Source organism: Schistocerca piceifrons, chromosome 5, assembly GCF_021461385.2.
Source record: "Schistocerca piceifrons isolate TAMUIC-IGC-003096 chromosome 5, iqSchPice1.1, whole genome shotgun sequence".
NCBI lineage: Eukaryota > Metazoa > Arthropoda > Insecta > Orthoptera > Acrididae > Schistocerca > Schistocerca piceifrons.
In genome coordinates, this window is record NC_060142.1 from 409,832,061 (window position 1) to 409,857,446 (window position 25,386).

Below are 25,386 nucleotides of genomic sequence, written 5' to 3' on the forward strand. Positions count from 1 at the left end.
CTGTTGACAAATTGGGTTCATGGCTTCGTGGGGTCTGCACCACTCTCGAACCCTAGCATCAAATCTTACCACTTGAAATCGGGAGTCATCTGCCTAGGCGCGGTTTTACAGTCGTCGAGGGTCCAGTCGATATGGTCACGAGCCCAGGAGAAGTGCTGCAGGTGATGTGCTGTTAACAAAGGCACTCGCGTCGGTCGTCTGCCGCCAGAGCTCATTGACGTCAGATTTCGCAACACTGTCCTGTCGGATACGTTCGTCGTACGCCCACATTGATTGCTGAGGTTATTTCACACAGTGTTGCTTCTGTGTTCACTGACAGCTCTGCGTAATTTCCCCTGCTCTTGGTCGTCAAGTGAACGCCATCGGCCGCGACGTTGTCCTTGGGGTGAAATTTGGTATTCTCGGCTCACTCCTGACACTGTGGAGCTCGGAATATTGAATTCTCTAAAGATTTGCTGTATCGAGTGTCCCATGCGTATAGCTCCAACTAACACTCCGCCTTGACAGTCTGTTAAATCCTGTTGTGCGGCAAGCATCACGTCGGAAACCTTTTCACATGAATCACCTGAGTGCAAGTGGCAGCTCCGCCAGTGGACTGCCCTTTTGTACTTCAGTACGCGATACTACTGCCATCTGTATATGTGCTTATCGCTGTCCCATTACTCTGTCATCTCAGTGTATTATTCACAGTAGCTGCTTTTACTTTTCCTTAGTTGGGTCGAAAACAATTCAATTAACTTGACGTCTGCCTGGATTCTGCGGGTGGCGTGTCCTTAAGCACAGAAGAGCTGAAGGACCTCTACTCTGGTTCCACTTCAGGAGTCCTCTCTTTGCACCATAATGAGCCTAGCGGTTCCCAGGATACAGGCTACATGCAGGGCACAGGGCGTTCCGAGACTGTACTCCCCGTCGTTGTCAGCTCGCGACGCACCTCCTTGGCGCCAGCGGACTCGCGAATTCAGAAACAGTACACAATAGCTTTCCGTCATTTAGGACGCAAGAACGGATGGTGCTCTCCAGCGGAGCTTTGGCCAAACGTAATATACTGGTCTCAACTCCACCTGGCTTCTCCTTCCCCTGATGTGGCGGCAGTGTCTGTCCAAAGGATAGGCAAGCCTATAGCATTCCAAACTACACATTTAAACAATCCTCCTGAGTAAGAAATCAGTATAGAAATCTAGCAACTAGATCCGGTAATCACTTACGTTACCCTCATAACTGAGCACTAATGTAGATCGGCAGGTTTTATTAATTTAATGGAGTTTGATTATGGTATGTGGCAATATTGACAAAAAATGGTCGTATAACGTTAGCACCTGCAATGTGATGGTGGTCGAGTCACAGATAATCATACATAATCTAAATGGCTTTCAATTAATCGTACATAATTCATACGACTTCCAATTAAAATGTCTCTTCTCTACTGGAATATACGAGGGTTGGAACTTAAATAGTGGCAACTATTTATTCACAGCCGATACAAAAGAGTTACATGTTTGCACCTGTTACTGTCCTTCAAAGCCGGCCTCTGGTGGCCGAGCGGATCTAGGCGCTTCAGTCTGGAACCGCGCGACCGCTACGGTCGCAGGTTCGAATCCTGCCTCGGGCATGGATGTGTGTGATGTCCTTAGGTTGGTTAGGTTTAAGTAGTTCTAAGTTCTAGGGGACTGATGACCTCGGATGTTAAGTCCTCAGAGCCATTTGAACCATTTTTTGTCCTTCAAAGTAGTCACCAGCGTTGTACAGAACCCGTTGCCAGCGATGTGGAAGGCGTAGTATACCGTTAGCAGAGCCTGTTCTGTTGATGGCGTGAAGGGAGCGGTCTACTGCCTGTCGAATCTCTGGAACAGTTATGAAGCCAGTTCCACTAAGTGGTTCCTCCATCTTCGGAATCAAATCAAAGTCACAAGGACTTCAGTCCGGGGGGGTATGGTGGATGGTACAGTACTTCTCAGTCCCATCGACCGAACAGAGCAGCCACAGCTTGCGCTGTATGCCCCCGCGCATTATCGTGCAAAATGATGGGTGGGTTGCGCAGAAAGTGTCTGCTGCTTCTTTCGCAAAGCTGGTCGCAGGTGATGCTCCAGAAACGAACAGTACTACTGTGCATTGACCGTCTGCCGTGGAGGAACGTAATGCGTTAGGATAACACCATCACAGTCGTACACGAGAATCACCATAACTTTAGACGGCTCCATTCACACCATCAACAGTACAGGCACTGCTAACGGTATATTACGCCTTCCACATCGCTGGCAACGGGTTCTACACGACGCTGGTAACCACTTTGAAGGACAGTAAAAGGTGCAAACCTGTAACTCTTTTGTATCGGCTGTGAATAAATAGTTGCCACTAATTCTACTGAATTATCCGCACTTTTTGTCAGTTCCAACCATCGTACATATTGAATGTAAAAGAACAGCGTGTTGACACTTGGTTGAAGACATGGGGAAGATTGGGTCTGGCCATGGAGCGTGTTCGGATAGCCTAATGGTAAGACGACTGCTAGTGATAAGCGGGAAATCCGGGCTCGAGTCCTGACGCGGCACAAATCTCCATTGTGGTCACTCCATTATAAAGCTGACGGTTGACCATATTCGCAACTGCGAATTCATTTCGCATATTTGAAAACGGCTGTAGTCGCCGCAGTGCCTGTTCCTTCGGACATGCATGCGTGTCCAAAGGAATATTGCATCATAAATGTGAACAACACAGGCACTGTAATATCGTATGTAATTGAGGTGCTGGCCACAACTTTACTGGTGGGTAGTTCAACCACGGAAAGAGAAAAGGAAATTCTTCCAGTAGTTCAACTTTTCGTATATACACTCCTGGAAATTGAAATAAGAACACCGTGAATTCATTGTCCCAGGAAGGGGAAACTTTATTGACACATTCCTGGGGTCAGATACATCACATAGGCACATAGACACAGGCAACAGAGCATGCACAATGTCGGCACTAGTACAGTGTATATCCACCTTTCGCAGCAATGCAGGCTGCTATTCTCCCATGGAGACGATCGTAGAGATGCTGGATGTAGTCCTGTGGAACGGCTTGCCATGCCATTTCCACCTGGCGCCTCAGTTAGACCAGCGTTCGTGCTGGACGTGCAGACCGCGTGAGACGACGCTTCATCCAGTCCCAAACATGCTCAATGGGGGACAGATCCGGAGATCTTGCTGGCCAGGGTAGTTGACTTACACCTTCTAGAGCACGTTGGGTGGCACGGGATACATGCGGACGTGCATTGTCCTGTTGGAACAGCAAGTTCCCTTGCCGGTCTAGGAATGGTAGAACGATGGGTTCGATGACGGTTTGGATGTACCGTGCACTATTCAGTGTCCCCTCGACGATCACCAGTGGTGTACGGCCAGTGTAGGAGATCGCTCCCCACACCATGATGCCGGGTGTTGGCCCTGTGTGCCTCGGTCGTATGCAGTCCTGATTGTGGCGCTCACCTGCACGGCGCCAAACACGCATACGACCATCATTGGCACCAAGGCAGAAGCGACTCTCATCGCTGAAGACGACACGTCTCCATTCGTCCCTCCATTCACGCCTGTCGCGACACCACTGGAGGCGGGCTGCACGATGTTGGGGCGTGAGCGGAAGACGGCCTAACGGTGTGCGGGACCGTAGCCCAGCTTCATGGAGACGGTTGCGAATGGTCCTCGCCGATACCCCAGGAGCAACAGTGTCCCTAATTTGCTGGGAAGTGAGGGTGCGGTCCCCTACGGCACTGCGTAGGATCCTACGGTCTTGGCGTGCATCCGTGCGTCGCTGCGGTCCGGTCCCAGGTCGACGGGCACGTGCACCTTCCGCCGACCACTGGCGACAACATCGATGTACTGTGGAGACCTCACGCCCCACGTGTTGAGCAATTCGGCGGTACGTCCACCCGGCCTTCCGCATGCCCACTATACGCCCTCGCTCAAAGTCCGTCAACTGCACATACGGTTCACGTCCACGCTGTCGCGTCATGCTACCAGTGTTAAAGACTGCGATGGAGCTCCGTATGCCACGGCAAACTGGCTGACACTGACGGCGGCGGTGCACAAATGCTGCGCAGCTAGCGCCATTCGACGGCCAACACCGCGGTTCCTGGTGTGTCCGCTGTGCCGTGCGTGTGATCATTGCTTGTACAGCCCTCTCGCAGTGTCCGGAGCAAGTATGGTGGGTCTGACACACCGGTGTCAATGTGTTCTTTTTTCCATTTCCAGGAGTGTACTTCTTGTTTGGAAATTATCCTAACATTACTGCAGTGTATTGGTGGTCAGAACTAGCTCTTGTTCGTAGTGAAGTAATAAGTTTTAGGGGGTAGCTTCCAAGAAGTAATCCCCCAAACCCTAATACGAAAACACTTCACATCTTAATTTCGATATTCTTGTTCAAAAAGGTTCAAATGGCTCTGAGCACTATGGGACTTAACATCTGAGGTCATCAGTCCCCTAGAACTTAGAACTACTTAAACCTAACTAACGTAAGGACATCACACACATCCATGCGCGAGGCAGGATTCGAACCTGCTACCGTAGCGGTCGCGCGGCTCCGGACTGAAGCGCCTATAACCGCTCGGCCACTCCGGCCGGCGATACTGTTGTATAAGAGCCTTTTGGAGCTATTGAGGTATTTCAGTCAGAGCTCGAGCTCAAAGTATCTGTATTCAGATAACTAGTTTAATTTAAAACACGATGTTCTAATAACTATCAGTTAATTAAAGTCAATCTATACACACTGATAACTCTCGCAACGCTTTGCCTAGACAAAAACCAATTAAAATTTATTAATCCTCTCATCAAACGGAATAAACTTATATACATCACAAAAACATTGATAGATTTTTAGTTTGACGTTTTTATCTCTTCCAGACCCTTTCAGTCAGGTTAAATCGATACATTAACAGCACAGTTTGCATTTGAAGAGAATAGCCAATTTGTAAGGGACAACCTGTGCCACTTGGATGCAGTGAATTGTCCACACAGTATATCCCAAGAGGAGTGGTCAGTAATCAGCGATACGACTAGAACAATCATCCCAAGCAAAAAAGTCTAGTAAACATGGACTCTAAAATTCGTGCATTAAGAACTATGAGCTGGCTTGAGGCTATTGTCATTCCCATACCTAAGCCTGCTAAGGACAAACACATTCCTTCCAGCTACCGCCCAGTTCCCTCACCAGCAGCATCTGCAAGGTGATGGAACGCATGAAAAATGGTCGCCTGGTGTAGTGGCTCGAGTTTCGGAATCTCATCACTAGCGTCCAGTGTGGATTCCTGGGCATCGCTGTGCAGTTGATCATCTCGTAACCTTGTCAACTCATATTATGAACAATTTTTTGTGGAAGTGCCAAACCGTGGCCGTGTTTATTGATTTGGAGAAGGCGTATGACACCTGTTCGAGGACGGGTATCCTCCGTATTATGTACGAGTGGGGCTTCCTGGGTCACCTGCCTCCTTTTATCTGGGAATTTTTAAAAGACCGTGTTTTTAAGGTACACTTTTATTCAAGAGGACGGGATGCCTCAGGGGTCTGTGCTCAGTGTCGTCTTATTTGCCGCAGTGATTAACCCTATTATGGAGTGTCTGCTGCTAGATATCTCAGGATCTCGTTTCGATGATGACTTTGCGATCTACTGCAGCTCTCATCGAACCGATCTACTGGGGCACCGTCGTCAGCGATGTCTTGATAATCTTTACTCGTGAGTATCAACAATGGCTTCCGCTTTTCCACTGAGAAGACTGTCTGTACGAACTTCCATCGGCGCCGAGAGTTCCTCCCCCATCTCTACGTCTCGGCCCATTCCTTCATTCGTTCGTTCGTTCTTTCGTTCGTTGGGACTCACGTTTCACGCTTATCTGGCACCTCGTTGTACTCGCTCCCTCAATATTCGACGTGTTTTATGCGGTACCCCGTGGGGAAGGGATCGGGCCATCCTCCTCCCTTAATACCGGTCCCTTGTTTGTTCGAAAGTGGATTACAGATTTATCGTATATTCATCCGCACGTCCGTCTATCTTACGTCGTCTTAACACCATCCACTATTGTGGGATACGTTTAGCCCTGGTGCCTTCCACTGAGCGTCTTTATGCTGAAGCTGCTGACTTACCGTTGTCCTACTGGCGGGATGTTCTTGTCAGTCCTTAAGCGAGCCATCTGTAGAAGACAGACCTTCTATGCCCGTCCACCCATCCTATGCTCCGGTTTTTGACGATTCCCTCGATCTCCAGTATTGACTGCACCAATCTTCCCTGTTGCCTTCCCTTTCACTTTCGTATGCTTCTTCGACAGTTCTTCTTCACACTCCCTGCCACGTTGCCATGGGTGCCACGAGCTCTTCACCTCCCTGACTGTGTGCAGAGGTGTGTGTTCATTTCAGACTCCACTCGGTTGCTAAGAACACTACTCCTGGTCTAGTGTATCGCTGCGAGAGTCTCGCACTTCGCACAGTGTCCTCGGATACACCGACGGTTCCAAGAACTGATCATGGTGTCGGGTGTACCTTTGCACTTGGCGATGATCATTATCAGTATTGGCTTCTTGAGCAGTGCTCTTTTACCGCAGAGCTCTGCGACTTTTACTAGGCCACCCAGTACATTCAGTGATACGGGATTCCAAATTGAGTCATCGGCTCAGAGTATCTCAGTGCTCTTTAGGGCCATCGCGTGCGTGCTCAGTCCACCCTTTAGGACAACGGATCCAAGACAGTCTCCACTCGCTTACTGTGCAGGGAGACAATGTGGTGTTCATGTGGGTTGCTGGTCATGCCGGTGTGCCAGGGAACGAGGCTGCTGCTGCTGCAGAAAAGGCTGCAGCTCTTCCCTCGGCCTGCTAGTCATTCTCTCCTCGGATGATCTTCGTGTCGCTGTCTGTCGGCGTGTAGTATTACTCTGGAGTGCACAATAGTCTTCTCTCCAAGGAAACAAACTCCGGGACATTAAACCTCTCCCAATAGCACGGTCGCGAGGAAGTGATTCTAGCCTGGCATGGTATAGGACACTGTCGTTTCAATCACCACCATTTATTAAGTGGCGACCCTGCCCCACTACTACTCTCAGCCCTTGACGATGCGCCACTTTCTGATCCGTTGCCCATTTCTTCACTGTTTATTTTTACGTCTATGTTTGCAGTCTACTTTTTCCGATGTAGTAGCGGATGATATGCTTTCTATTTATTGCGTCTTACTTTCGCTTCGCCGCAGCGGTATGGTGAAGCAAACTTCAAGCGTCCCGTATGGACCTCCGCCATCTCAACGAGGTTTTGAGAAATTTTACCCGTGGACATCCTTGACTTAGCTGCTTCTCTTTTAAAGTTAGTAGGTTGTTTTTTTTTCTTTGTCGCCTCACGTTTTTATTTAGTACACCTTTTTTCTTACGTTAGGATACGGGGACTTACGGCCTTAGTAGTTTTGCGCCCTAAAGCACCAGAAAAAAAGAACGCTTGGTAAAGAAAGATTGATAAGAACGCACTTGCCTCAGGGACACTGACGAGTAGTCTTGCTCCAGAGTGTCGGAGAGAGAGAGAGATGTCTCCAGCTGACAGCAGGCTACAGAGGGCAAGCTGGACTCAGAATTTCCAGCTGCCACTGCAGCTGGGTTCCACATTCATTCCATCCAATAATGGTAAGCTTGAGCCAGCGATTCAATCAGTGAGCCAAGGTGGATCCAAAGCAAATTAATTTGCATTAGGGTTTAATTGCACAGATTTAACGTTAGCATCCAGCTAGTAGCACCCATCGTGCACTTTGGCGAATCTATTGGTATTCATACTTGCTTTTCTGTGGTCCTTTCTTCAAATTACTAGCTAGTTTCCCAGTCATTTGGCACACCCATGGCAGTTTCAGATTATGCCTTCATGTGTCCACTGATACGTGTCAAGGCATGGTTATAGCTTTTTGCCCATTTATTAAATGTTCGTACGCTTGATCCGGTGGGCATATGATTTTATTTGTTGTATTACAAGCTATGTCGGCTCGTAATGTTTTCCAGGCATTCATCGAACCCAAACCCTACCATTCGCACTACAGTAGGGGGGAGGCGAGAGCTCGTGTGCAGCGCAGCACGTACCTATGGAGCGTCGGAGCAGGACGGCGGAGACGCTGACGTCGACGCTGTCCCCGTCCGCTTCCAGCGGCCCCGCGACGCACTGGAACGTCTGGCAGCGCGTCCTGTCCAGCCTGGAGCAGTCTGCAGAGGCGCGCAGCTCGGTTCCAAACGCTGCCGTGCTGATCTGCACAAAACATTTCACCTCGCGGTTCCTTACGACATTTAGAAAAGATTATTATTTAAATTGTTTTTTGTCATTGCTGTCGTGTTAATTAGTTTGTACTGCTGCATTGCCTTGTCCCTTAGTTTATGCTTCTGAACTCAGTAAATTTAAGTTAGCTTAAGAGAGGGTAGGCTATATAAGAGAATGAGTTGTGATGAATTGGAAGAAATGCAGTGAGAAGTTATATGAAAAAGATTTGGGCCAAAATGAGTATTGTAAAATGAGAAATAATTATTTTGAAAGAGGATATGAATAAAATACAGAAAGCATGCTTGGATAGGATTTTTTTTTTTTTTTTTTTTTGTAGGAACAAATGTTGAAATAAGATGAAGGGTCTATGGAATGAAGTTTTGGGTTGGACTGCAGTACCAAATGTTACACTGAAAACAAACCCTGTCCTTTCCTTTTGTGTTATTCCGCTATGTGTTTGTGTACCCTTGTGTATTTGTGTTTTTCCTGTCTTTATGTGTTTAGCTAATAAGATTTATGTTGTAGAATTTTTCTAACACAAAGCTAAATTCACTATGATGAGGAATACTGTTATACTCAAATATAATTTGCATTAATAATATGTTATTTACTTTGTAAAGATGTTTAGACATTATTTTCGAAAGCTATTCTGATCTTTTATGTATTTACTTATGTCATAATCCCTGTAAACCTGATGTATATGTTTATTTCTATTCATCTGTAAAGCCCATATTACTACAAATGTCGCGTCCGGCCATCCTGATTTAGGTTTTCCGTGATTTCCCTAAATCACCCCAGGCAAATGCCGGGATGGTTCCTCTGAAAGGGCACGGCCGACTTCCTTCCCTAATCCGATGGGACCGATGACCACGCTGTCTGGTCTCCTTCCCCAAACCAACCAACCAACTACAAATGTTATCTGTACTATTACGTACTTTAGTGATGTATTTTGTACCTTTGTAATTGTATTCTTACATTGTAAATTTATAATTGTATAGACACCCGTGCTTCAAATTAAGTTTCATTTCACTGCACACCTTTCTGTTGGTCATAGTATATGCACAATATGTGAGAAGTTGGGACTGTTAGTGTTTGCACGTGTGTCAATAATTCAACAAGGGACTGGTTAACAGCATTGCTGGTTCTAAGGACAATTCCAAAAACTTTGTGAGTGCACAAGTGGTGGTTTATGCACTTGCTATATTGTCTGCAAGACTCTTCGATGGTGATTGTGCACCTGCACAGTCGCAACAGATGGCTGCTGCCCGTCTCTACAAGGACTGCAGTGGGTCTGCACCTTTGATGGCCCACCGGTACCATACTCTTTACCAGGACTACAGTAGGTCTGCTCTGTGATGACCTACCTACCAATATTCTTCAAAACTTCGACTGACTCTGTTGTGGGTTTGCTCTGTTGTGGTCCATTACCTGTCTACATGTCAAGAGACAGCACTGTCTTTCCGTTGGAAGCACAACACTACTTCTTCAAGACTGCATAGAAATCCACTACTTCCATGTGCATTTTCCTTTACTGCTCAGACTTTGAGAAAAAGAAAGAAAACTGTAATTGCTGTTGTGATGAATGATCAGCACTGTCTTAATGAGAACAATTTTTGCTTTTGACCAACATCGCATCAATAGTGTGTGCATTTGATATCTTTGTTATTGTAATTATGAAAAATTGTATCAAATCATTATTGGCCACTGCCCAAAACAATTTGTTAATTTTTTTGTGGGGAGCATTGGGGCTATGTAAATAGGCTGTTTAGGTTTTTATGTTGGTAACGCCACGTAGCGCTCTACATGAAAATCACTGACTGTGCTGTGTGCCGTCTGTGGCTGGTTTGCATTGTTGGAATATTTGCTATTATAGTGTTGGGCAGTTGGGTGTGAACAGCGCATAGTTGGAGGTGAGCCGCCAGCAGTGGTGGATGTGGGAAGAGAGATGGCAGAATTTTGAGAACGGACGATGTGGACGTGTGTCCATCAGAAAGAGTAAATTTGTAATACTGGATATCATGAACTGATATATATATATATATATGATCACTTTTGAACATTATTAAGGTAAATACATTGTGTGCTCTCTATCAAAATCTTTCATTTGCTAACTATGCCTATCAGTAGTAAGTGCCTTCAGGAGTTAGAATCCTTAATTTAGCTGGCAGTATTGGCGCTTGCTGTATTGCAGTAGTTTGAGTAACGAACATTTTTGTGAAGTAAGTGATTCATGAAAGGTATAGGTTATTGTTAGTCAGGGCCATTCTTTTGTACGGATTTTTGAAAGTCAGATTGCGTTGCGCTAAAAATATTGTGTGTCAGTTTAGTGTTGATCAGAATAAGTAAAGAGATAAATGTCTGAGTACGTCCAGTTCTGCTCAGCTGTTTGAAAATCAAATAACGTAAGAGGATTACCAGCACAGTAACTCACTAAAATTTCTAAGGGGCGATTTCATAATGAACAAATCAAAATAAAAAGGTAGCCTATTAGTCCTTGCGGACACGCCCAAGGAGTATTTCAGCCAAATTTCAGAAATATGTCATTATTAGCGTTCCCGCGATCCCTTCCGTAAGCTTAAAATATACTGTATCTGTAGATGACGGAACGGATTGCGGGCAAACTGATAAAGATATTTTTCTGAAATTTGGCTAAATTACTCCTGGGACATGTCCGCAAGGAGCAATACGGTAATTTTTTTTATTTACTCAGTAGCTATTGCTCAAGACGTGACCGAGCGAAAACGACAAAACTACACCTTTGATTCAAACATACGTCCGTTAATTATTTGGTCAAATCTACAAAAAAAACTGTGCTATTACTCCGTGCACAATATGATAGAGATTAAGAAACTAGTATGGTTGTTTTTTAATTTCAGGTCAGATTTGCAAACTGCAGGACGTCCGTTACAGACACACCTCATTGTGGACACAGCAACTTTAACACCTCGAATGTGGGGCTTAATGATGACTGAATTTCTTAAAAAATTCCTAAAACGTTCTCCAAGAATCAATAAATAATGTGCAAAAAGTTTATGTTAACGGCTGCATTAGTTTCTTTTAAAAAAAGCCGCTTATTTTATAGATTGACTGAGGACAATGCAAACCGCGACAGCTGTTGACCAAGTGTTTAAGCGGGGCGAAAACAAGACTGAGAATTCCACAATGGACTATTCTCCGAATTTTCGTAGCTAAGCGAAAATTGGGAAATGCACAAATGAGGTATCAAACTTTACAGATAACTTTGTTCGTTAACGAAATACTCCAGAAAACGATCGTCTTAAGATCCATATGTGTGCCAAATAGTTAAACGGCTCGTGACGGTGTTGCAGGGTCATGTAAGCGTTGTAGCATGAAATTCTGAAGATTTAAGATGAGTTCATTTTTATAAACAACTTTTTTGGTAGTAGTTTTTATACTACTGCCAATTGCTTATAGTTATAATACATCACTTTTAAAATTGAAATAGTGATTTTTACAAGCACATAAATTTCCACTTTTGTTGTCGATCTTTTAAACATATAATTCTTCACAGCGCAGTTAATAATTCGTGTTTAATACCTCAATGATTTGAATTCCTTTATCACAGCAATTCATTAAAAGCAGCACAATTTTATACAGTTAATTATGAAAATACTGATACGCTGTGTTACAGGTTTTTTAATTCCAAAAACTGCTCTAAAATGAAAATTTTGCGGTTTAGTTAACGCTGGCAGGGCCCGCAGCCTAGAGCTCTACACATCCTAGCTACGGTCCTGCGGCAGATTATGTCACATCTCTTAAGGAAGGAAGGAAATGCAACCTCGAAAAGGACCATTTAGAAAAAAATACTGTTGTCTTCAAACCAGTATATGGATGTTTCATTAACTCGTCCCGAAAAAGGGCTGATCGAGAGATACAACTCAGTGAGTATAGCCGTACACCTGCATGCAGGACATGGGCATCCCAAACAAAATGCGAGGCACACTGATTTAGGTATTCCGATATCCCTGAATCACTAAAGGCAAAAGTCAACATAGTTCCTTTAAAAAGTCCGCTATCGATTTCCTTTTCCCCCTTGTCCATATCGAGATGGTGACCAATCTACACACAGCAAAAAAGATTTTGCATCATCTCGGCTCCGAGAGTTCCAGAACCTGTACAGGAAATTGGTATAGAGATCAACTTAAAAATCATTTCCGCTCTTTTTATTGCTCATGAAAACCACACATTCCATGTTGTACCACCATACAGAGAGATCTTCAGAAGTGGTGGTCCATATTGCTGTACACACTCTACTACCCAGTAGGACGTCCTCTTGCATTGCTGCATGCTTCTATTCGTCGTGGCATACTATTCACAAGTTCATCAAGTCCAGATTGCCCCATAGTGCTTAGGGCCATTTGAACCATTTTGAACCTCAAAGTGCTTGGTCGCTCACGTCATCCACAAACAGCCCTTTTCAATCTATCCCAGGCATGTTCGATAGGGTCCAAGTCTGGGGAACATGCTGGACACTCTAGACGAGCGATGTCGTTATCCTGAAGGAAGTCATTCACAAGATGTGCACGATGGCGGGTGCCAATTGTCGTCCATGAAGACGAATGCCTCGCCATTATGCTGCCAGAATGGTTGCACTATCGGTCGGTGGTCGGCATTTACGTATCTTACAGCCGTTACGGTGCCTTCCATGACCACGAGCGGCATACGTCGGCCCCACATAATGCCACCCCAAAGCGGCAGGTAACCTCCACCTTGCTACACTCACTGGACACTGTGTCTAAGGTGTTCAGTCTGATCGGGTTGTCTCTACAAGTCTCCGATAATTGTCTGGTTGAAGGCATATGCTACACTCATCGGTGAAGAGAGCGTGATGCTAATTCTGAGCGGTCCATTAGGCATGCTGTTGGGCACATCTGTACTTCGCTGCATGTTGTCGTAGTTGCAAAGATGGACCTCGCCATGGACGTCGGGAGTGAAGTTGCGCATCATGCAGCCTACTGCGCACAGTTTGAGTCGTAACACGACGCCCTGTGGCTACACGAACCACAATCCGTAGGTAGCGGTCATCCACTGCAGTAGTAGCCCTTGCGCGGCCTGAGCAATTCATGTCATCGACAGTTCGTGTCTCTCTATATCTCCTCCATGTCCGAACAACATCGCATTGGTTCACTCCGAGACGCCTGGACACTTCCCTTGTTGAGAGCACTTCCTGGCACAAAGTAACAATGCGGACGCGATCGGTATTGACCGTTTAGGCATGGTTGAACTACAGACAACACGAGCCGTGTACCTCCTTTCTGGTGGAATGACTGGAACTGATAGGCTGTCGGACCCCCTCCGTCTAATAGGTGCTACTTATGCATGGTTGTTTACATCTTTGGGACGGTTTAGTGACATTTCTGAACAGTCAACAGGACTGTGTCTGTGATACAATATCCACAGTCAGCATCTACGACGGTTGTTTTTTAAGTAAGGGCCGTTTTTATTTTTTAAAAAAGATACAAATATTTTTGTAAAAAAACATTTATTTTCTGATTCTACACACTTTTACCTATTTTTCTACATAGTTGCCTTGTTTATTAAAGCACTTGTCATACCGTACAACTAAGTTTTTAATTCCCTCTTCAAAGAATTCGGCTGCCTGCTCCGACAGCCAAGAGTTCACGGCCGCTTTCACTTCATCGTCGTCATTGAAGCGCTGCCCGCCAAGATGGTGTTTCAGGTACCGGAAAAGGTGAAAATCGCTAGGAGCAAGGTCGGGGCTGTATGGTGCATGGTCCAAAACTTCCCAGCCAAAAGAATCAATCAAATCCCGAGTCTTTTGAGAGGTGTGAGGCCTAGCGTTACTGTGCAGGAGCAAAACTCCTTTTCTCAGCATGCCGCGCCTTTTGTTTTGAATTGCTCTGCGGAGCTTCTTTAGAGTTGCACAGTAGGCATCTGAGTTGATTGTCGTTCCTCGTGGCATAAAGTCCACTAACAAAACACCGCGCCGGTCCCAGAACACAGTTGCCATAATCTTGCGCTTTGACAGCGTCTGTTTGGCTTTGACCTTGACGGGTGAGGTTGTGTGTCGCCATTCCATCGATTGTCGCTTGCTTTCGGGAGTGATATGGGATACCCATGTTTCATCTCCAGTGACAATTTGACTCAACATGTCATCCCCTACTTCCTCGTAACGAATCAAAAAGTCCAATGAAGTGGCAAATCTCTTCCCTTTGTGGTCCTCTGTGAGGAGTCTGGGTACCCACCGAGAACACAGTTTCTTAAAGTTTAGGTTTTCAGACACAATTTTGTACAAAACCGTTCTTGAAACTTGTGGATATTCCAAAGAAAGAGTGGAAATTGTGAATCTTCTGTCCTCACGAATCTTTGTTTCGACTGCAGCCACCATATCATCAGTGATCACAGAGGGCCGGCCTGAGAGTTCTTCGTCATGGACGTTTTGACGGCCATTTTTAAACTCTCTAACCCATTGACGCACTTTACCTTCACTCATTGCATTCAAGCCATAAACTTCTGATAACTGACGATGAATTTCTGCAGCTGATAGGCTTCTCGCGGTCAAAAAACGTATCACTGACCGTATCTCACACGCGGCGCGCGATTCAATAATCGTAAACATTATAAAGTAGCACAGCGATGCGTACACGTCAGCTACAGAGCTGCAACTTGCATCAGTGTGATCGGGAAGGATGCCGGCAAGTGGCGCGGTGACTTGTTGCGGCGTCCGCGCGAACTGCGGGCCTATACGCGCGAACGGCCCTTACTTAAAAAACAACCCTCGTACTTTCAGGAGTTCAGGGAACTGGGGTGATGCAAAACTTTTTTGATGTGTGTGTATATAGAAAAGGACTCTGACTTATTTACATGGCGCCCATTGCTTGTGACACCGTTGTAAATTGAAAGTTAAGTATTGTCAGCCTTCTTTTTTTGGAATAAAAACTATTAATGTGATTTGCTCGAATTGTTGTATAGCATTCCGAGAACGCAGCATCCTTTAGGCACACTATACGAGACGAGTGGGCAGGTCCCCACACATACAATTTGTAGATTTTGTGAAGGTTTTTGAGAATGTTGACTGGAATCCACACTTTACATTTCAGAATGTGGCAGGGGTAAAATGCAGGGAAAGGAAGGTTAGTTACAAGCTGTACAGGAACCACACTAAAGTCACATGAGTCAAAGGGCATGAAAGGGAAGCAGTGGTTGAGAAACAAGTGAGAGGGGATTTTAGCCTGTGAAGGAAAACAAGGAGATTTGGAAACGGAATTAAAAGTCAGGAAGAAGAAATAAAAGCTTTGACGTTCGCCAATAGAGTTGAAATTCTGTCAGAGACAACTTTGGACTTTGAAATGCAGTTGAACCGGGATGGACAGTGTCTTGAAAGGAAGATACAAAACGAAAGTTTACAAAAGCAAAACAATGTTAATGGAATGTAGTCCTATTAATTCAAGAGATGCTGAAGGATCTGGATTAGGAAATAAGCTACTAGAGGTAATAGAAAAGTTTTGCTATTTCAGCAGCAAAATAACTGATGATGGGTAAAGTTGCGAGGATATGAAGTGTAGACTAGCAGTGGCAAAAGAAGCATTTCAGAAGAAGAGAAATTTGTTAAAATCGAGTATAAATTTAAATGTTAGGATGTCTATTCTGAAGGTATTATCTGAATTGTAGCCTTGTACAGAAGTGAAATGTGGACGATAAGCAGCTCAGACAAGAAAAGAATATAAGTTTTTGAAATGTGGTGCTAAAGAAGTCTGCTGAAGTCTAGATGGGCACATCGCATAACTAATGAGGAGGTACTGAATTGAAATGGGGAGAAAAGAAATTTGTGGCATAACTTGAGTAAAAAAAGACGGATCAGTTGATAAGATACATTCTGAGACAACAAGAGTTCGGCAGTTATGTGTTAGGAGGAATTCTGTTTGGGAGGTGATAGGGGGTGCGAATTGCAGAGGGAAATCAAGAGACGAGTACAGTAAGCAGGTTAAAGCTGCTGTGGGTTGCAGTAGTTATTTGGAGATGAAGAGGCTTGCACAGGATAGAGTAGCGTGGATTGCTGGACACCAACAAACATGTTCTACTAAATTAAATTACATTCCACGTGACGTAACGGAGGCATGGCTAGGCCTTTGTAACTGCCAGACTGTAGTCCTTATTCAGATGATACCTGCTCATTACTTGACTGATACCATCAGCAATTACTTCGACGACTCCGACGATGCTGCCTCAAATGTCAGAAGGATTCAAGTCCTTTTCCCACTTTTTATTGTATTATGCTGTTGTTGCGATGTTATTTTATGTCTTATGACCCTTTGTACTTTTATGAGTAATACTACCCACTGACCGAAAGTGAACGCAACATTAAATAAACGCGACTTAGACTGCTTTTTACAATCAAGGTATAGTAGCCCCTGCAGTTCCGCAGCAACTTTTAAAAATACACATGGAGAAGGGTGGGGAAAGAAAGCTCTTTTGGCCCACTTTTTAGATGTGAGGAACTGTGAAGAAACGAGGAACTAGCAAAACTATAGAAAATCTAAACCTGCATGGTCAGACGCTGATTTTTCATACATAAGAATCCGGCGTGTCTACCGCGTTGGTTCCTCTCCGGTCGTCGAAAAATGTTTTATGCAAGAAATTTGGTATTTTCCCATACTACTAAGAATTGGTCTCACCTGAGAGATCCAGCCCGGTGACCCCTGGGAAGATGGCGCACCGCTCGTCGGAGAACCAGATGAGGTGGCGCACGTCACCTTGTTTGGCGTGCTCGTCTGTTAGAGAAAGCAAGAACTGTAAATGAAGCGTCTGTGTACAGCTAAATGCGTCTGACATGAAAGGAAATGCTGGAAGCAAAGAGCAATGAATTAAAGGAATCATAACTAAAAATTTGGAAGAAGTGGAAGATTTATTTTGACTAAATTTTTATACCTTTTCCGTCATCTTTCAACATTGCGGTAGGAGTGCATTCATGGCAGTTGAACACGGACATACTTGATCAATCGAATCTGTTGCGTTGGAAAGCTACGTAGTGGTACGTACATTATCAGATTATCTAATCAAAAGTTACCGAATACCTACACTACGTGATCAAAAGTATCAGGAGACCTCCAAAAACCTACGTTTTTCAGATTAGGTGCACTGTGTTGCCACCTACTGCCAGGTACTTCTTAACCTCAGCAGTCATTAGACATCGTGAGAGAGCAAGAATGGAGCGCTCCGCGGAACTCACGGACTTCGAACGTGGTCACGCGATTGGGTGTCACCTATGTCGTACGTCTGTACGCGAGATTTTCACACTCCTAAACATCCCTAGGTCCGCTGTTTCCGATGTAATAGTGAAGTGGAAACGTGAAGGAACACGTACAGCACAAAAGCGTACAGGCCGACCTCGTCTCTTCACTGATAGAGACGGCCGACAGTTGAAGTAATGTGTAACAGGCAACATCTATCCAGACCATCACACAGGAATTCCAAACTGCAGCAAGATCCACAGATAGGCGAGAGGTGGATTTCATGGTCGAGCTAAGGGTGGACCAAGACCATATTGAATTCCAGCATTCCCGGTGGAGGGCACCACGAACGTGTAAGTCATTTTCAGCCAGGTGTCCGGATGCTTTTGATCACATAGTGTATTAGAGGACATTAATATGGGGTGTATCCACCCTCCACTCTTATGACGATTTCAACTCTGCTAGGGACGCTTTCAGTGCGGTTACTGAATGTCTGTGGAGAAATGGCTGTCCATTGTACCTCAAGAGAGACGAGAGAAGGCAGTGATGCTGAACGCTGTGGTCTGGAGAGAAGTCAGAGAGTAGCGTGATCCGTCTCTCCAAATCACTAGTGTCCGGTCAGCCCATGTCCAGTGGCGTCGCTCTTTGCACTAAGGAGTCGCTCAGCACTGACTACAGAAATGTGTGGCTTATGAGCTGCTCGAAAAGTGTGTGTCATTCTTTTTAACTCCCTACGCGCAGTCATTTTGCTAGCTGGGCTGCTGGCAGCACATTGGAACTCACGAGTGCCTCCCTCTGGTTTCAGCCACCCTCTGCAGTACTCGACGGTCCCAGCCGGTCACTAAACGGAGTCTGCCTGGCCTTGGTTAAGGTGTGTTTGTTTCTTCGCGTTTCCACTTCGTAATCACATCACCAACTGTCGACTTGGGCAGCTTTAGAGGGGTTGAAAAATCCCTGATGAATTTGTTACTCAGGTGAAGTCACTGAGCTCTACTGGCCAATCCATTCCGCTGTTACTGCTTCTCTCCTGGTGACACAATACTACCGTCTCCTTTTATTCCGGCAGGTCCGTTTCTCGTGACAGATAGTGGCCAATTTCAAGTTACTTTAGGCTGTCCACATTCTACTGATCAGGTGGTTTATAAGCATAATTTGTGTACGAAACGTATGTTTCAACTGATTCAATTTGTACAAAAAAGAAAAAAACGACTTTCCGGCGCACTGACTTTTGTGGTCCTGGGTAGGGAGACGATAACAATCGTCGATTATATGTCCACGGAGTTTGCCGCTATTCGTCACTCATGACTTTTTCGAAGGAGAGAAATATGAGTCACATTAACTTACAGTCTTGTATGTTGCAGCAGGATGTAGTACCAACAACCCGAACGAATGTACAGATAAAAATTTTCCAACAAGATTCAAAAGAGTGGAATCTTCAAGTCACAGAAAGTTGGAACTGTTGTCAAAGAAGAGAAAAGAATTCGCGCAGCATAATTTGAGAGGCTGGATCTTGTGCAAAAAGCGCCACTTATAAGTATACATAAGATTTTCCGCGGAGTACACATTTCGAAAAGTGCTATGTGGAAATTCTGACCTGCTCATAATACCTGAGAAACAGGGCAATTGGTCAGACCAGCATTGAATCTGTGTGGCGGATTAACGACCGTTTCGCACGCTCGTTTAGCCGAACGCTGTGCTGTTCCCCACATACTGTCTCAGGAAATGCGATAGAAAAACGCTTAAAATACGATAACATACAGAACACACAAATGGTGCACACGACTCTCCTTGACAAATCCTCAAACACTGCACTGTGTACTAGACAGGATAAACGCTAGGGAAAAACACTGTTTGGAGAGATTCGCTAGATCAGCAATTACGTGTCCGTCATTGACAAAAAGTATTGGAACTGGACAAAAGTAATTTCAATGTGGAGTTCACATCATTCAACCGACGGACTGCCCATCACTGTACTCCTATGGACAACATCTTATTGTTTTTATTGTCCACTTATGACACCTGTTTCAGCAGAGATTGGTCTTACGTGGACGAAAATTTGATAAATATTTATTTCTGATTGTTGGTAATCTGTATCAAAATTCGAGTCTTTCTTTGTCTGTATTATTTTGGCATACCCCAGCTTCAAATTGGGGTGCCCGCAAGATTTCTAATACCTACGGAGGTATCGCTCGATCACATTCATTGTAAATGTCGTCATTCACCATAACACTTTACACACCAGTACAACTTAAACCAGCATCTTTGATTTTCCTGAACTTACTGATTCACTAGTGCGCCGAAAGTTCTACAATTACGACAGAAGCATCCGGAAAGGATTTGCTTCTCAGTTCCCTTAAATATCAGTGAGCTGGGTATTTGAATCGATGTGAATTAGTGGTCAGAGAATCAGAAACACGTCACAGGTGTCTTTATTTTGAGGTCATGGCGTGAAGAGACACATATTATTCACAAAATAATCATTATGAAACAATCAGTTTTCCATTTTAACTTGTTTACTTATCCGAGAACTATTCACGTTCCGGTATGTTTTACTTAGTACTTCAGTTTTGTTTCTTAGAAAGGCCTGGGAAATAATCGCAAGTTCTTTACCTACCTGATGCCATATTTTTTGTTTCAGCATAGGAGAGAGAATTTCACGGACGTACAAGAGGGTAAGTCTGCTCAGGGCTCATTATTACCTTCGGCGTTTCGTAGTGGATCCCACCGTACTGCCGCCCTTCGTAGTCAAGCCCCAGAGGTAAATGCAAGCTGAAGTTGAAACTCTGCAGACGGTACGCGCCAGCGTTAATAACCTGTTGACAAATGAATTACAGATTCACTTCATGTATTGAAATCACACATGCAGCCCGCAGCTTCAATTTACAGATGGTAAAGAATTAAACTCTGTACATTGCCATTACACACATATACGAATAAAACATCCAGGCGTATACACAACACTGAACATCCTATAATAGGACTAAATCAAAAGCAGATACGAGCACATCATTCCGAAAGATAAAAAAAAATTGTTGAAATAGCTACAATTTATTACAACAGACACAGTTTGTTCAAAGACTTTTAAAATATCATTGGAACAACGGGTACTGCCTAAACATAGAAAATATGCTGGAAGAAGAGCAACTAACATGGAGAAAAATTATTAAATAGCTACTCGTATAACAGCGTTTAGATGATCTTTATATGTAAATTAAAATGTTCTTATAGTTCAAATGCATGTACCAAAAACGAATCATGTCAACAAACAAGCTGTCGAAGTCAATGAGAAAATAGAGAAAAAGTGAAGTGGCACAATGATGAAAATACTGGATCTGCACTGCGGAACAGCAGCCTGAATTTCCCACATTACAGTAGAGGCAACGCTCTATCAACCACACAGTATGCCACGTTGTCGCAGGTGTTGTACTTGTAGTTAGTTTTTGTAACGGCAACCCACCATAAATTTAACATCAATGAGAAGAATGTGATTATGTGGGGCTGTACTACAAATTAAGGCGCGTTATACGGTATGTAAATTTATGTGTGAAAGTTTTTAACTGTTTCACTCTCAATGTCATCTACACGTTTTGCTTGCACTTTCATGGTACCCAGACACCCCCAAAACCATACGTTTTTCATATTAGGTGCATTGTGCTTCCATCTGCTGCCAAGTACTCCATGTCAGCGACCTCAGCAGTCATTAGGCATCGTGGGAGAGCAGAATGGTACGCTCCGCGGACTTCGAACGTGGTCAGGTAATTGGGTGTCACTTGGGTCGTACGTCTGTACGCGAGATATCCACACTGCTAAACATCCATAGGCCCACTGTTACCGATGTGATAGCGAAGTGGAGACGTGAAGGGGCACATACGGCACATAAGCTTAAAGGCTGACCTCGTCTGTTGACTGACAGAGACCGCCGATAGTTGAAGAGGGCCGTAATATGTAATAGGCAGACATCTACCCAGACCATCACACAGGAATCCCAAACTGCATTAGGATCCACTGCAAGTACTATGACAGTTAGGCGTGAGGTGAGAAAACTTAGATTTCATGGTCGAGCGGCTGCTCATAAGCCACACATTACGCTGGTAAATTCCAAACGACGCCTCGCTTGGTGTAAGGAGCGTCAACATTGGACGACTGAACAGTGGAAAAACGTTGTGTCGAGTGACGAATACGGTACACAATGTGGCGATCCGATGGCAGGGTGTGGGTATGGAGAATGCCCGGTGAACGTCATCTGCCAGCGTGTGTAGTACCAACAGTAAAATTCGGAGGCGGTGGTGTTAAGGGTGTGGTCGTGTTTCTCATGGAGGGGGCTTGCACCCCTTGTTTGCACTATCGCAGCATAGGCTTACATTCGTGTTTTAAGTACCTTATTGCTTCCCACTGACGAAGAACAATTCGGGGATGGCGATTGCGTCTTTCAACACGATCGAGCACCTGTTCATATTGCACTGCCTGTGGCGGAGTGGTTACACGACCATAACATTCCTGTAATGAACTGGCCTGCACAGAGTCCTGACCTGAATCCAATAGCACACCTTTGGAATGTTTAGGAACGCCGACTTCGTGCCAGGCCTCACTGACATCGAGACCTCTCCTCAGTGTAGCACTCCGTGAAGAATGGGCTGCCATTCCCCTTGAAACTTTCCAGCACCTGGTTGAACGTATGCCTGCGGGAGTGGAAGTTGTCATCCTGGTTGAACGTATGCCTGCGGGAGTGGAAGCTGTCATCAAGGCTAAGGGTGGACCAAGACCATATTGAATTCCAGCATTACCGATGGAGGGCACCACGAACTTGTAAGTCATTTTCAGCCAGGTGTCCGGATACTTTTGATCACATAGTGTATGCCCGAAACTCTTAAGCAAATATAATTTTTAGCAGCAAGTAATCTGGTGATTTTAACCACCTAAGAATCCAAAGAAATAAGACGTGCTCAGAGTTTAGATATTGGTCACAGGCTCCTTGTGCGACTTCGTGTAGTAACTTAAGCTAATTTTAACTAATTTTGAATTGACTTCATTTAATCTAACTATATGTTTTCCGTGGAATTGGATAGACGAGATAAGTGTGTAATTTTTCCTCCTATCTATGTAATTATGTAGTTCCCAATTCGTTTGAGCAATCAGTCATTCATAATAGAAAACACAGTCATAGCTCAGTCACTCAAAATGATTCAGAAATTTTACTTGTTGGAATGAAATCAGGCGATGATTCTTCTTCTCTGCAGGCTCGTGCTTTGCAGCAGTCTGCTAATCTGTACAAATAAAATGCCTCGTATTTTTGGGAGCGTTGTATAATCAGTCGGGAAACCTCAGAGCGGATATTTGGCTTTGATGAAGTTTAACCTTCCGAAGAAGTAATGGAGCTCTTGGATTATTAAATGCAGGTTCGTATCCAGTCTTTCGGAAGTTCTCTCCTGATTAACCACTACGCAATATATCGATGAATATCAGAATATCATTAATTCTCAACTGTCAAATAACGTAAATGGTTACAGACCTTTTGTATGAAGGAGCAATATATATATATATATATCCCTTTGACTCGTACAATTTCGTATTAGTTATCTTTTGTCATAAATCTCAATATTCAGATTACAATTCTTCAAACAATGCTCAGGCTAATCGGCACGAAGACAATCTCTAACAACCACCAGAGAGAGTACTACAAAGAATAATTATGCGCTCATGGCATAGCTATTGTATGAAACTACTTTGCTCATGTATTCTGCGAGTATGAAGATAGAAAATTAGTAAACGTCATTCAAGGGTAGAATTGTATCAGAATAATTCATCGAATATAAAGAGATATTACAAGTGGAAATTCATCAAATAGTAACAAGACAATAACGCCGCAGGCCACTATCGTGGCGTCAAGCGGAAAAAACTCACAGAAGTTTTTCCTACTAGTGAAGGTTCGTGTGATCATTATTATCACTCATATCAAGTGCTAGAAATGTTGACCTCGAACATGGATGCATACTACAAATCGATACCACATTGGCGATACTGCCCACTGAAACTTATCGCAGCATACCCCATATAATACGTCGTTTCAGGTGTTTAAGAGACGTCGACGTTTCTTCGCAGGCTCTAGTTTCAGTTTTCCGCGCAGATATAAGTGCGGAGGCGATATGTCTGCTAAACGTTCAGGCCGTTTGGTGTTTCCTAAACGACCGAACCGACAGTCCCCAAATGTTCTGTGAGGAATTTGTGGTAAACCAGGAACACTGGTACCATATGGATTGTCTTATGTCTTGTGGGATATCCAATAACTGCGACATACCTGTTAGGGACATCTGTGGTCATTTAGAGTCTCATCAGTAAAACAGAGACCAACGCTGCGATTTTTGAAATGCACGCACCACACTTTGACAGGTCAAAGTAGCTGCTTCTCCACTTCTCTCAGCCAGCATGGATTTTTATATTACCTTAAGATTAAACTGCCCTTGATTTGTAAACGATGCTTCACCTGTAAAAAAGTTTTGAATAGAAGCGCCGCATCATGTTGCAGTTATCGTTGACATCATTACTAGATCTCTAACCGATTTTGGCAGTCATTACCATGAAACTGTTGATCAAAAGAAATGTGGACAAGATAAAATGCATTGGACTGTACTATTCGCAGACGACTGTTTTGATTGATTCCGCTCATACGGTCGGAATGCCTCGTACTGAAATGGATTACCTGGTACCGCTATTAAAGGCTTAGTCATATTTTCTCATCAGAGGCTCATCTTCTGCGATGGTGCATTATGTTTGTCAAACATCCATTTTCATGAATTTTTCAAATAGTATTTTTCAAGGTAGATCGTGACATCTCGGTGAGTACAGGATATATTTTAGCATATGGTTGCACCGCTTTTCTAATAGTGTGCCGATAATCGCCATAAACGAAGACCATAATGACATTTTAACTGCCCTATACATTGTGGAAATCCGAACATCTTGTTTGACCGTGGCAACAGCAGAGCACCGACCGATGCGCTTCAAGTGCACTAGTGAACACATGAACCGTTCCTGAATTATTTATTCGCATTCATTTTGCATTAAAGAGCAAACATTAGTGGGACCCCTTCTCCTGATGGCAGGACAGCGGTCTGCGTTTGCGACGCTGTCATCTTGTTACTATTTCATCAAGTTTCACACATGTTATGTCGTTGAACATCTCTCCATATGCTCTTTCCAGTGCCATAGAAAAATGTCTACAGGTCCATTAAAAAAAAAGTCAGTTTAATACACCGACAGGTACAAAAGCTAAAAAATTTTTCGGGTGCCAAGAGACGTACGCTATAACTTAGCGAAAATCGCATGTCGGTATATTTACTCGCTCTGGAAATATTGAATGTGACCCTAGATTACCCATTCCACATCGAATGGGTAAACTGATAACTTTCGGATTATTTATCGTCATTGTCATGAGGGAAGACATAACCATGTTCGTATGTTTCAACAACAGTCGCAACGTATTGTATTGATCTGTGATTTGCCCACATATAAAGCACACATGAAATTGACCAACGTAATATAAGCCTCGTTTCTGCCTTACTAGCAAGAGCCAAGGAGGGTAAATAATCTGATATATAAATATGAACAATAGTAGCTTGTGGGACACTGTTAGGCAAGTCAATGTAATGAAGTTTTTAAGTGTTACGCAGACGACTATTTACGTGATATACTTACCCTGAAGAACTGTGTGAATTTGTAACTTTCCCTGCCATCCGAAACAGCAGAAATGTAGCGTGGCTCTGTGCCTCTGGAATGAGAAAAGATAAGTTTGTTAATTTCATCAACCATAAAGTGAGCTTCTGTAAAGTTTGGAAGGTAGGAGACGAGGTACTGTCAGAAGTATAGCTGTGAGGAGAGGGCGTGAGTCGTGCTTGGGTAGCTCAGGTGCTAGAGCACTTGCCCGCGAAAGGCAAAGGTCCC

General features: G+C 44.2%; 1 protein-coding gene across 1 annotated transcript in view; it reads right to left on the minus strand.

Moving 5' to 3' along the window:
* The window catches only part of LOC124799036, a 198,208-nt gene that overhangs the window by 124,038 nt on the left and 48,784 nt on the right, over positions 1–25,386 (minus strand). The window contains exons 6-9 of the mRNA XM_047262573.1: positions 25,141–25,213; positions 20,148–20,261; positions 16,894–16,989; positions 8,065–8,227 (exon numbers count right to left, since the gene is read on the minus strand). Of these exons, the coding sequence (XP_047118529.1) occupies positions 8,065–8,227; positions 16,894–16,989; positions 20,148–20,261; positions 25,141–25,213 (446 nt within the window). The remainder of the gene's footprint in view (positions 1–8,064; positions 8,228–16,893; positions 16,990–20,147; positions 20,262–25,140; positions 25,214–25,386) is intronic.